This window comes from Delphinapterus leucas, chromosome 11 (genome assembly GCF_059928025.1).
Source record: "Delphinapterus leucas isolate spDelLeu-1000000601 "Yukka" chromosome 11, BTC_Dleu_Yukka2, whole genome shotgun sequence".
Classification (NCBI taxonomy): domain Eukaryota; kingdom Metazoa; phylum Chordata; class Mammalia; order Artiodactyla; family Monodontidae; genus Delphinapterus; species Delphinapterus leucas.
Window position 1 is genome coordinate 77050186 of NC_143139.1, and position 12652 is coordinate 77062837.

The following is a 12652-nucleotide window of genomic DNA, read 5'->3' on the forward strand; positions in this document are numbered from 1 at the left end:
AGAAACTGTCACAGCTAAGAAGAGTCTAAGAAAACATGAAAAATGTAGTATGGTATCCTGGAACAAAAAAGGATATTAAGTAAAAATTAGGGAAAGCTATGGACTGCAGTTGGTGTATAAATACTACTAGTTCATCAAGTATAACAATTGTATCACACTAATGTAGAATATTAATAATATGAGAAACTGTGTGTTCGGAGATTATATGGGAACTCTCTATACTAAATGCTCAATATTTCTGTAAACACAAAACTGTTCTAAAAAAAAAATCAAGTCTGTTAATTAAGAAAATAAAGAAATTAAGGTATGGATAATGTTATACGTTTTTTTAGTGACTTCCGTCTTCCTGATAACTTTATATATCCTATCCATTTTCTACCGTAGCTGTTTCTAAAAATAATATAAATTATGTAATTGGAAGAATAATAGAACCGATCAGGATATATAGGCATAATTTTGTATCTTATGAATTTGGAGTTTTTCAATCCTAAAAGGGATTTTCTTTGATCAGTGTTTTCATCACAAAATACAGAACCCAATTTTAAGTTGGCATTCATTCTCCTCAAAGTGTCTGGAGGCAAAGTTAAGGGTTCATTGTATTTGTATTCAAACATAGCAACCAGTGGTAAAAACAGCTGCATAACCATGATAGACTGCTTGCTACATCAATAAAGATGTAGTTGATTGACAAAAGAGGAAGCAAAAGTGACAAAGCTGGCAGCTAGAATATCAACTTCTTGATTTGGCAGCTGCTTGTTCAAGGCACAGGCATCTTGGTCCTGGAAACTGCAGCTATAGAATTCTATAGATGCTCCTGATTTGGAAGTTTCCTAACTGTGCAGATGCAGAAGGTCACTTAGAAGAAGTTCTGAAGCATGTTCCAGTAGTTATTCTTGGAAACCTGACCTACAAGTGTTTCTTCAGCCTTTCTAACAGTTCTTTGAGCTCTCTACATTCTTTGTTAAATCCTTTCCTGCCCAAACTAGCCAGATTGGCTCTTACTGTGAGCCACTAAAAACCCACCAAAATATATGGGTGTGAGGATGTTTGAGGAAAAGAATAGTTGCTCATAGGCGAGGGCAGCACATAATTTTATGCAAGATTTTTTCCTATTGAACATGCAGGGCATAAAGTCTTAATGTCAGGACTTACACTTATGATATGCTTTTTATGTTTTTCAAGGGTAAGATAAAAAGAAACTCTAGTTATTTACCTGGAGGTGTTGTGCAGACAAATCAGGAGTTGTAAAAATAAACTGGTTGACACCTGTTGCATCTGGGGTTGTGAGGAAAACTTTTCCTGGAGTAGAATCTTGCCTGGCCAGAATGACTTTGCTTGGAGTAGAGCCACTGTGGTTTGTTAGAATGAACTGTTTGCCTTGGGTATTATGATCAAGTGCTGTCACAATCTGGATTTTCTGGCCAGTCTGCTGCTCTGTAACAATCTAACACAATCATGTCATTAGTAATCAAGTCAACTTAATCTTTTTTCTTCTCTAAGCACAATTTTCTCATACCTTGATACAAAGCTAGACTAGAAAAGCATACCATTATATACATACGTTCAATATAATACACATACACACACACCATTAAATCTACCAATTCTAATTCGACATCCTATCCTACAGAAATAAACAAATGTGCAAATAAAGCTACAATAGTAAGAACACATGGATCTCACTATTTTGATTCCTTCCCTTCCTCTCCTTTTCCCTTTCCATTTACACAAACATATATTGGGTACATTCTATTTGCCAATCACTGTTCTGAGTCCTTGGATACAGCAATAAACAAAACAAAATTTTTATTCTCATAAAGCTTTTATTTTAGTGAGGAAAGGCAGATAAAAACCAAATAAGCAAATAATATTGTCAGGTGGTATTAAGTGCTACAAAGTAAAATAAAGCAGAATAAGGTGAGAGTCATTGATGGAATGACAGTGATGAGGAGATGACATCTTTGCACAGACCTGAGTGAAGTAGCAGACCAAGGCTTAGAACTAGCTAGGGGAAGTGCATCCCAGGTAGAAGCAGCAGCCTGTGGGGCAGGAAGAGTGTGTTCCATACATCTGAGGCAAGAGCACACCGAGAGCTGTGTGAGTGAAATAGAATGGGAGAGAGAGATTTATGGTAGGAGGCGGGATCTGAGAGACAAAAGGGGCCAGACTGAATAGGACTTTGTAGGCCATAAAATGACTGATTTCCTACTGGATGACATGGAGATCCACTGAAGGGTTTACAGAGAAGAGAAGTGGCAGGATCTTTTGCAAATAGGATCATTCTAGATTTAGTGCGAAGACCAGACTATGAATGTTCAAGAACAGAATTAAGGGAGACCAGATAGGATGCTATTGCACAGATACTGGCAGCACTTGGGTATCGTATATGGGCAGAGATATAGGCTGAGATCAGGGTAGCAGCCATGCTAGTGGTGAAAAATGATTAAATCTGGGATATTTTATAAGGGAGAGCTGACAAGATATGTTGATGGATTGGAAGTGGAATATGAGGAAAGAAGAATCGAGGATGACTATAAAATTTTGGCCTGACCAACTGGGAGGACAGAATTGCCATCTACTGAGATGGAGTAGCCTGGGGAAGAGCAAGTTCATGAACAAAAAGAACAGCCTAGCACTGACGGTTTTTGTTGTTGCTAGGCAAATATTTTACAGAATAAACTCATTAAGCCAATTAAATTCCTTGATTCAATTTTAAAATGGCAAAGCTGATTTGTTTCCAACTTTTTTCTATTTCTCTGAAATTATTTTCATCAAGACTATTTTCTATGCAAAATTTACAGCAAAGTTCTGAATCACTAATTAGTTACTGTCTAGAGCAGACGGTATTGATTATGGCTGCTGCCAATTTGAGTTTCCTTTGTCGACCATTATTTCTACCATATCCTGTTTTTCTGGCTGCAGTTTTAACTGTTGTCAATTTTATTTTGCATAGGTTATTTCTACCAAGTCTAGTCTCCATCTTCCTCTCTCACAATTTCTGCAATTTTCAATAACTATAAGATGTGACTTTGAATCAGTTCATCTATAATTTTATCATGTAAAGTTTATGTTGTTGTAAATTTTATTTTAGAATATTTCTATGAGAAATATCCATTGTAAACTGAATAAAAATCTAATGGCTCACAGTTATTTAAGAGACCAGCATCAGGTACATGCAGGGTCCAACTGTTATTGGGTTGAAACCCTTTGCTTAGATGGGTAAAAGTATGTTTACTGCAGCATAATAATTATAGTTAGAAACTGAAGCAATCCAAATGGCCTTCAATAAGGACCAGTAAATAGATTATGGAAAAAAAAAATAGATTATGGAAATAGTTCTCAGGTCTCAGGACCCCTTTACACACCAAAAAAAAAAAAAAGAAAAGTCACTGAGAGCCCAAAGAACTTCTGTTTATGTAGGTTGTATCTATTGATATTTACCGTATTAGAAATTCAAATAGAAAAATATTTTTAATATTTATTAATTCATTTAAAAATAACCCAGGGACTTCCCTGGTGGCTCAGTGGTTAAGAATCCGGCTGCCAATGCAGGGGACACGGGTTCGAGCCCTGGTCTGGGAAGATCCCACATGCCGCAGAGCAACTAAGCTCGTGTGCCACAACTACTGAGCCTGTGCTCTAGAGCCCGTGAGCCACAACTACTGGAGCCCGCACACCTAGAGCCCGTGCTCCGCAACAAGAGAAGCCACTGCAAAGAGAAGCACGCACACCACAATGAAGAGTAGCCCTGCTTCCTGCAACTAGAGAAAGTCCGCATGCAACAACGAAGACCGACCCAATGCAGCCAAAAATAAATAATAAAATAAATTTATTTAAAAAATAAATAAAACAACCCATTAAATGTTAACATAAGTAACATACTTAATGAAAAATAAATGATTTTCCAAACAAAAGAAAAATCAATGGGAAGAGTGGCACTGATTTACATTTTTGCAAACTGCTTTAATATCTGGCTTAATAGAAGCTGGATTTTCATACCTACCTGGGCATTCAATCTGCTGCAATATGTTGTTTTGGTTAAAATATATGAAGAAAATCAAGCCTTCCATTTACTAGGTAAAAGAGGGAAGAATATCTTAACTGTTTCTTCAAACTGTGTAAACTGTTCTTTAATATGACACCAAAACTTGACAAGTGATAGCTTTTTTAGAGGTTAGTTGCAATGTGGAATCAGAAACTATATATTAAAATCTATCCGGCAATGTGAATCCTTTACTCGTGAGTGATTGTGTAACATCGTGCATTGGTCATTTGGGAAACACTGGTTCAGTGAGTTATGTACACCTTTTAAATGTTGACATATTTCATCATACAATATCACATGACATGCAGCCTCTGGAAAATTGCACCATATACTTGTGAGAGAATGATAGTGAAAAGGCAAATACTGTAACATTTTAGTATTATTATGAGAATGGTTTTGACCTTGCTGACTCTCTGAAAGAGAGATGATACTTTGAAAACCTTTAGATTATGGTACCTCTTACTAGGACATAACTTTTATAAAAAATGAAGACCTATCTATTGACATGGATGTCCTTCTACTGGTCTATTAAACCTCAGATTCCACACCTGTCAGAAACATTCCCTGGCTAGATCCTCACTCTACCACAACTCTTCATTAGTTGTTTTTCTTCTGTGCTCCCATAACACCCTATAGAATTATCACAGCACTTACCATATCCTATTATGATTGTCCAATTATTCAACTGTCTCTCACTAGATCAAAGCGAACTTTTTATTTTTAGTTTCTTTTTTAACATCTTTATTGGAGTATAATTGCTTTACCTTGCTGTGTTAGTTTCTGTATAACAAAGTGAATCAGCTATACATATAGATATCCCCATATCCCCTCCCTCTTGCGTCTCCCTCCCACCCTCCCTATCCCACCCCTCTAGGTGGCCACAAAGCACAGAGCTGATCTCCCTGTGCTATGCGGCTGCTTCCCACCAGCTATCTATTTTACATTTGGTAGTGTATATATGTCAATGTCACTCTCTCACTTCATCACAGCTTACCCTTCCCCCTCTCCATGTCAAGTCCATTCTCTACGTCTGCCTCTTTGTTCCTGTCCTGTCCCTAGGTTCTTCAGAACCATTTTTTTTTTTTTTTAGATTCCATATATATATGTTAGCATACAGTATTTGTTTTTCTCTTTCTGATTTACTTGATCAAAGTGCACTTAAATTCAAGGGTATCTTTTATCTCTGTACCACCAAAACCTAGCATATACTACACTTGGTATAAATAAGTTTGGTGAAGCAGTGAATGAACAGTAAACTAGACATACCTCTCCCATCTGTTGTTCAATAATTTGATGTGCAATTTCTTCTATGGTTGCCATGATTTAATTGCCAAGTGTCCTGCCAAAAGTAAAAAGATGCTTTTTTACAATTATACCCATAAAACGTATTTACTGAAGAATTTAAAAATGGAATTATATGTTAGGATTTGCTTCAAAATAATCCAGCTGTGTGGGTGGGGGTGAGAAGGAATAAACAAAACAAGAATGGCCACGTGCTGACAATTACTGAAGACTGCTAAAGTTTATACAGGGATCATAAAACTATTCACTGTGCTTTTATAAATTCTGAAAACGTCTATTAAAAAAACCCAAACTATTCAATACCAAACAATTTCACTTTTCAAAGATACTGAAGCCTAAGCTGCAGACCTGATATAGATTAGGAGTAGTTTATTAACTGAATAAGGGCAACCCAACCTGTAAAAAAAAACCACATCCTTGTAGTCATTTAACACACTTTTAAAGCAGTATATTGTAAACGCTGACAAAATAACTGCATTCATTCAGAGGGCTAGATTTCTCTAGAATTTTGTGATTGTTCTTCATTGTTCTATTAATTTGAATTTTAAAGTAAAACTGTCTTCAAATGGATTTGAGAGCCAGTAAGATTAATGGGTTGACTTTGGCTTTTGCTTTTTCTCTGTATCAGGTAGTCAAGAATACAAAAATTATTTCTGACTTTATCATATTATATACTATGATAAATTCACTAATATTCTGTAATTATAATTAATATTAATTGCCAAATTGTCTGAATTATTTCTTTCAATTACTTTTAAAACCTTAAATCCTTCAATTATTTGTTCTAAAAGCAATACACAATATTTAGATTAATTACTCAACTCTCTCTCACTAGATTGAAAAGTAGTGCCCTCAACCTCTCTGGAACCAACCAAGGAGAGAGTTACTTCCCAGGTCTGTGTGCTCTGGGTCCATGATGGCAGTGGCAGCCCTCCCAAACTCTGACCCATCTTTGGGGGGGTCATTCTTCCCTTTTCTTGAAGGATAACACATGTTCAAAACTGAATAGCTCTATTGCCCATCCAGTAGAGTCCCAGAAATCCAATAGCCTTCATTCATTTCATCCCATCTGTGTCCCCTTCAGTCCAAGATGGCAGCATTTCTGCTGGCATGAAATTCCCAGAAGTCTTGCTGCCTCCCATGCAGTTCATGGGGGTCCAAGCCATCAGACAAGAGAGTCCTGAACAGATCTCTTCTGGATAACTCCATCTCTATTCCTGGCTTGTGCTGTATGTAGATCTCAAGGACACTGCTAATGTTGTAGTCTTCTGAACAAGGCCGCTTATTTTCTCCCACAAGAAAAACTCTTCCTCTGAGATTCATTTAAGCCAGTTACACTACAGTTTTTAGTGACTTTTATTGTCATTCATTCATTTCTGTTCCAATTTCATTACTCATTGATGATCTGACACTGATTGTTGTCCCCTTCCTGCCATTCTCCCAGTTTCCTGACCTCAAAGTCCATTAATGTTCACCCAAACGCTACTTTAATATTGTGCTGTCAGATTGCTCTAACATATATATTTAATAAAATTTTAGCTCTTAATATTCTTCAAAGCCTTTCCTTTAACTATAGGACATGAGGTGTCCTTTTATGTGTTTGTTTGTTTATTTATTTATGGCTCTGTTGGGTCTTCGTTGCTGTGCGTGGGCTTTCTCTAGTTGCGTCAAGCAGGGGCTATGCTTCCTTGCGGTGCACGGGCTTCTCACTGCAGTGGCTTCTCTTGTTGCAGAGCACAGGCTCTAGGCGCATGGGCTCAGTAGTTGTGGCTCGCAGGCTCTAGAGCGCAGGCTCAGTAGTTGTGGTGCACGGGCTTAGTTGCTCCATGGCATGTGGGATCTTCCCGGACCAGGGCTTGAACCCGTGTCCCCTGAATTGGCAGGTGGATTCTTAACCACTGTGCCACCAGGGAAGCCCATGGACGTGATGTGTCATTTGTTAAACCTTACATTCTAGCCATATGCACTACTTGTATCCTTGAATTTACCATGTTGCTTTGTGTTTCCATGTCTTTGCTAATGGCTTCTCTACCATGAATGCTATGGAATCACTAGACCAATATGTTTGTTTTCCAAGACGAAATTTAACTCAAAAAGCTGAGGAAAAATGAGCATTCTTTACATATTGTTGATGTAAGTATAAATTGTTATATTTCTAGAAAGAAATTTGCCTATGTCTATGAAGTGCCTTAAAATGTCTATGAAGTGCCTTAAAAATGTTCATACTCATTGATCCAATAATTCATTCAATATTCTTCCATTCAACAAGTACTTGTTGAGTGCTTACTATGAGCCAGGCATTTTTCTAAATGTTAGGGATTGAGCAGTGAGTATTAAAACAAACTTCCCCTTGTAAAATTTATATTTTGGTGGGGTGAAACAGACAACAAATTTCAGCTATTCCCAGAACTGACTTTCCTGGATGATTATTTAATATATACAAACTGTGTATATGAAAAGCTCCTAGAAGGCAAGAATCAACTTTGTGTCAGCACCTTTGACAAACAGCAAGATCTCAGGATGCTTACAGAACTGAAACACATCCTCAGTCTCCTGTTTCAGAAGTACCGATGTCTCTTTAATGGTCAAAGAATAAAGTTTCAGCCCTTCTCCTGGTATTTTTTCAGTATTTACTAAGCCCCTATAACATGCCTGCCACTGCAGACACAAAGCAGCATTCCTTTATAGTCTGACTTCCTCATCTTCTCATTTTATCTCCTACCAGTCCCAGAGGGGCCTCTGTTTAGGACAACTGGAATGTTGTTTATTCCCCAATATACAGTGCCAAGCTCCTCTTCCCTCACTTAAGTTTCCCACCTTTAAAACTCAGTTCTAATTTTTTTTTGTTTTTAATCCAATCTTTCTAGATGAGTACAGCATTTATTGTGTATATTAAGGCTGTTAACAAGGCCTCAAGAACAAACTTCTGTTTACTTCTAATACTGTATGCAAAATTTTATGGGAAGGTGCATTTTTCTAGCGAAAGTCCATGGCCTTCATAAAAGATTTTAAGAGGGTGCAGAGGGTCCTATATGACTTTTAAAAGTTACATGATTATATATACTGTTAATCCTTTATCATATGCGGTTTCTTTTGTCTTTTCTATTCCCCAGGAGTAGGAATTATATTTTGTGTAGCAGACATACAAACAGTAGATATTTTGGGAATGTCTGCTGCCTTTGATTTCCTAAAAAAAGATTGAGATGTCCCTACAAAGAATGATGAAATTACATTTTATGCGATCCACTTTTTAATAAGAATAAATAGAAATATCTTTAGATCTACCAAATTGACACACAAGCAAAATCTAAAATCAAACATTGTGTATCAACCAACCGCAGAGCAGTCACTGTTCAAAATCCCTCCAAAGTCGAAGGCCTATTTACAAGTTCCGGAGGCACAAAACCCCTAAAGGGCTTAACTTCAAGTCTTTTTGCTTTTCCTTTCCAGTTATTTTTTTTTTTTTTTAAACAGCTGACGTATTTAGTGAAGGTTACGAGACAGGTTTGGCAACATTTGTCATTCGTAAAACGGCATCTGCTGGAGTCGGAGGTACAGTTTCTTAACAAAAGAACTACTGGAAGCTTGGACATGACCACTACACTGAGGACCCTTGGCCGTTCCATTTTATTTCTCAAAAGATACAGGTCCAAAGGCAGCGGCCACTCCCGCCCCCGTCGGTCGTGAAAGTTGAGAGCATTATTCCGTCCGTCCTGTGTAAGCACGAGTACTAGCCAGAGGCTCGCGGTGAAAGGGAGCCGGGCCTCGGCTCGCGACCACTCGCAGCCAGGCCGGCCTCTCAGCATCCCGCCAGCGCTCGAGCCCAAGCGGCGCCCCGGGCCCGGGGGCGGCGCGCGGCTTCCTCAGGCGGGGGAAGCGGCAGCGCCGCCGAGACGGAAGCTTTTCCTGTAGGTGAAAGGTCAGAGGCGCCGCGGGAGAGGCTGCAGTGCGCGCCGAGCCGCTCGGGGACTCCCTCTCGCGCCCGCCGCCCCAGCCCCTATCCGGGCTCCCGGCCCCGCGCCGAGCTCCGGCTCCGGCCTCGGCCTCTCTCGGAGCCTCGGGCACTCGGTCCCGCTGCTGCGGCCGCTCTCTGCGCTCCCAGCCCGCCCCGAGCAGCGCGCCGCGGCACTGCCGGAGGGCGGGTTCCGCCGGCCGAAGCCGCAGGCTGTTGGGAACGCTGGGGGCGCGTCCGTTGGCACCTGGGAGGAAGGGCCCTCCCCACGGTCCCCGCTCCGAGCGCCGCTGCAGCCGCTTTTCTCCTCACCCGTCCCTTCTTACCGGCGCTTCTCCGCCGAGCTACGTCCTTCGCCGGGCGTAGACGACAGCCCCGCTGCAGCTGCTGCTGGGCGGCGGGGGGGGGCTCCGGGAAGAGACAGGTTGGAGAAAGCTGAAGGGGGGAGGGTTAAAAAAATGGGGGCAGGGAACTTTCTGGGCTTGGGTATTTGGGGGGGGGTCAGAGTTCGTGACCCCTCCCTGAGCTCCTCGGTGCGCGCTCCCGTCCGCGCCTGCGCACGAGTGCAGTGGAGAGGCGGCGAGAGGAGGTAGTGACGTTCCCCGAGTAGAGGGATGAGAGAACCCAGCCTGTGGAGGTCGACTGTCCCCTATCGGATGGGAGGGAGACTGCCTTGCCGCAGCTGCGCATCCCTATGCGGGACTTCGAGAAGCTGCGTGGCCTTAGCGTTCCGTTTGCAAAAGGCGGTCGTTAAACGAAGTTTTGAGACTGTTCAGATTTGAGCCAGGATAGATAACCCAATCAGCTTTAGACAATTCGGTTTCTAATTTGTGGGGAAGTGGGCTCTGTTTCAGGCTCTTAGCTTGGACTAAACGGCTTATTAGAGGACTAACAAAACTGGGTAGATCCCGATAAAGTATTTTAAATAACCTTAAATAAAACAAGCTGGGGCATAGTCCTCTATAGTAAGGCTAAGTTTTACTTATAAAGTCTTGTGAGTAAATAAGCATAAGGGCTAAATGGAGCTAGAATTTAATATCACTTAGAATGAAAGCTTCTGAAGACTGGCTTTAGTCTGTTTCATTCAGCGGTGTATTCCCAAGCTTATAGGACAGTGCCTAATGGTCAATGAAGATTTGAGAAATGAGGCGTTGATGAACTTCACGTTCTGATAGTGGCTCCTGAGGCACCGAGGTGTGCCAGCCAGGGCTGCCCTGTGTGCAAAGCACTGTGTGGTTTAGATGTTAAGGGAAGGGGGTCCTCGATATGTCTTTTAGTTTCGATTGGCGCTAGAAACGCAGTCACGGATTCAGGCCAGAAACCCAAGTCAGGGAAAACAAAAGTGCACTGGTAAGGAGAACATCTCCTCTGTCATTTCCCTCTGGAACTAGGCGGCTGGACAAAGAAAAGGGGCAAGCAGAAACCGCTAACAAGTAAAAATATGCTCTATGCCTCATTCTCTGGAAGTCTCCCTGTTCCTTTTAGTACCGTTTGTCGTGTGTTTGGTTGTTTTAAGGCAGCCCCTCCTCCGTCCACCCAAATTTGGGATCAAATCGTTAAGTGTGTCCCAAAGACAGAAGCTATAGGTCCAATGGGAAAAGGCAATCTGAGACCTTTCCTCTATTCTTAGTGCCTAATATGCCATTTGGGGAGTATCTTTTGTGGGTGAGAAAGAGCTTCCCCTAATTATGATTCAGGAAAACAGGTCAGTGTGGTTCATCTTTGAATGTGTGGTTCATGGTCAGTGTGGTTCATCTTTAAATTTTTTTAACTATAAAAAATTATGGTTTAGGGGCTTCCCTGGTGGGGCAGTGGTTGAGAGTCTGCCTGCTAGTGCAGGGGACACAGGTTTATGCCCCGGTCCGGGAAGATCCCACATGCTGCGGAGCGGCTGGGCCCGTGAGCCATGGCCGCTGAGCCTGTGCGTCCGGAGCCTGTGCTCCGCAACGGGAGAGGCCACGGCATTGGGAGGCCCGTGTACCGCAAAAAAAAAAATTATGGTTTAAAAGACATCATCGGGCTTCCCTGGTGGCGCAGTGGTTGAGAGTCCGCCTGCCGATGCAGGGGACACAGGTTTATGCCCCGGTCCGGAAAGATCCCACATGCCGCGGAGCGGCTGGGCCCATGAGCCATGGCCGCTGAGCCTGTGCGTCCGGAGCCTGTGCTCCGCAACGGGAGAGGCCACAACAGTGAGAGGCCCGCGTACTGCAAACAAACAAACAAACATCATCACACCAATAGTAGATTTAGTAAATTTATTGTGTATAAATATAATATTAACATTATTTACAGTGCTAATATTTTATTTATAAAGGATCTATATATCTATGTGGACAATAAGATACAAACTATATTATCATTTTAAGTAAAAAGTGTTTCTATAAATTTGTCATTTAAAAAAATAGTATTTCGGGCTTCCCTGGTGGTGCAGCGTTGAGAGTCCGCCTGCCGATGCAGGGGACACGGGTTCGTGCCCCAGTCCGGGAAGATCCCACATGCCGCGGAGCGGCTGGGACCGTGAGCCATGGCCGCTGAGCCTGCGCGTCCGGAGCCTGTGCTCCGCAACGGGAGAGGCCACACAGTGAGAGGCCCGCGTACCGCAAAATAAAAAAAAAAAAATGGTTCTTAACATGCTGTATGACCAACTCATATAAAAGAACCCCCCCCCGCAAAAAAGAGAAGGATTTGATATTGAGGCTTTTTGAAAATTTACTACTACGTTTATCTTAAAACAAAACAAAAATCCTACTAGAAAATTTCCATTAGAAAATAACATTAAAAGTGGCATAGGCTCCAGAATGATGTGTATTAGAGGCATTCAAAAAAAAAAAAAAAGATCCATTTGAATTAATTTAACTCACCAAATACTGGGTGTCCACTTCATGCAAGGCACTCTGCCAGATGCTGAGGAGGAATCTCAAATGAACAAGATACAGTTGTTGGTCTCAAGGCTAGGATGTGATAAGCACCATAAAAAAGTCTGTTTAGGAGCTAAAGGCTACGGAAGCATAGAGGAAGGAGACAGTAGGTCTAAGGAGGAACAGAGAGAAGGCCTAGGATCAACTGTTACAGAGAAGTCTTGGATAAATAGGCAGAAATGGAGGTGGGGGAAAGGATGAAGAAAAACAAAATGATGTGAACAGAGAAAGGTTGGGTTGGGGTTACCTGCAGTGTATGATACCTGAGGAAAAGTGTTCCACACCAAGCCACTCGGAAGTCAATGAAGGTTGTAAAGAGCAGGGATGAAACTAGATTAGAACTATGCCTTACAAGATGGCTCTGGCAATATTTAAAATGGGACCATGCAAAGAAGGCATTGGAATTAGAAGAAAAGTTATGCCAGTCACTGGGAA

The 12652-nt window shown here is 41.5% G+C and overlaps 1 protein-coding gene across 4 annotated transcripts in view; it reads right to left on the bottom strand.

Annotated features, from left to right (window-relative positions):
- The window catches only part of NR2C1 (nuclear receptor subfamily 2 group C member 1), a 39805-nt gene extending 29965 nt beyond the window's left edge, over window positions 1–9840 (bottom strand). For 3 of the 4 annotated variants that reach the window (XM_089921139.1, XM_022562375.3, XM_022562376.3), the window contains exons 1-3: window positions 9626–9840; window positions 5312–5384; window positions 1214–1444 (exon numbers count right to left, since the gene is read on the bottom strand). In XM_089921139.1, the coding sequence (XP_089777265.1) occupies window positions 1214–1444; window positions 5312–5365 (285 nt within the window). In that variant the 5' untranslated portion in view covers window positions 5366–5384; window positions 9626–9840. The remainder of the gene's footprint in view (window positions 1–1213; window positions 1445–5311; window positions 5385–9625) is intronic. The other variant, XM_022562373.3, reaches the window with a different exon arrangement.
- Between the last annotated feature and the right edge of the window lie 2812 nt (window positions 9841–12652).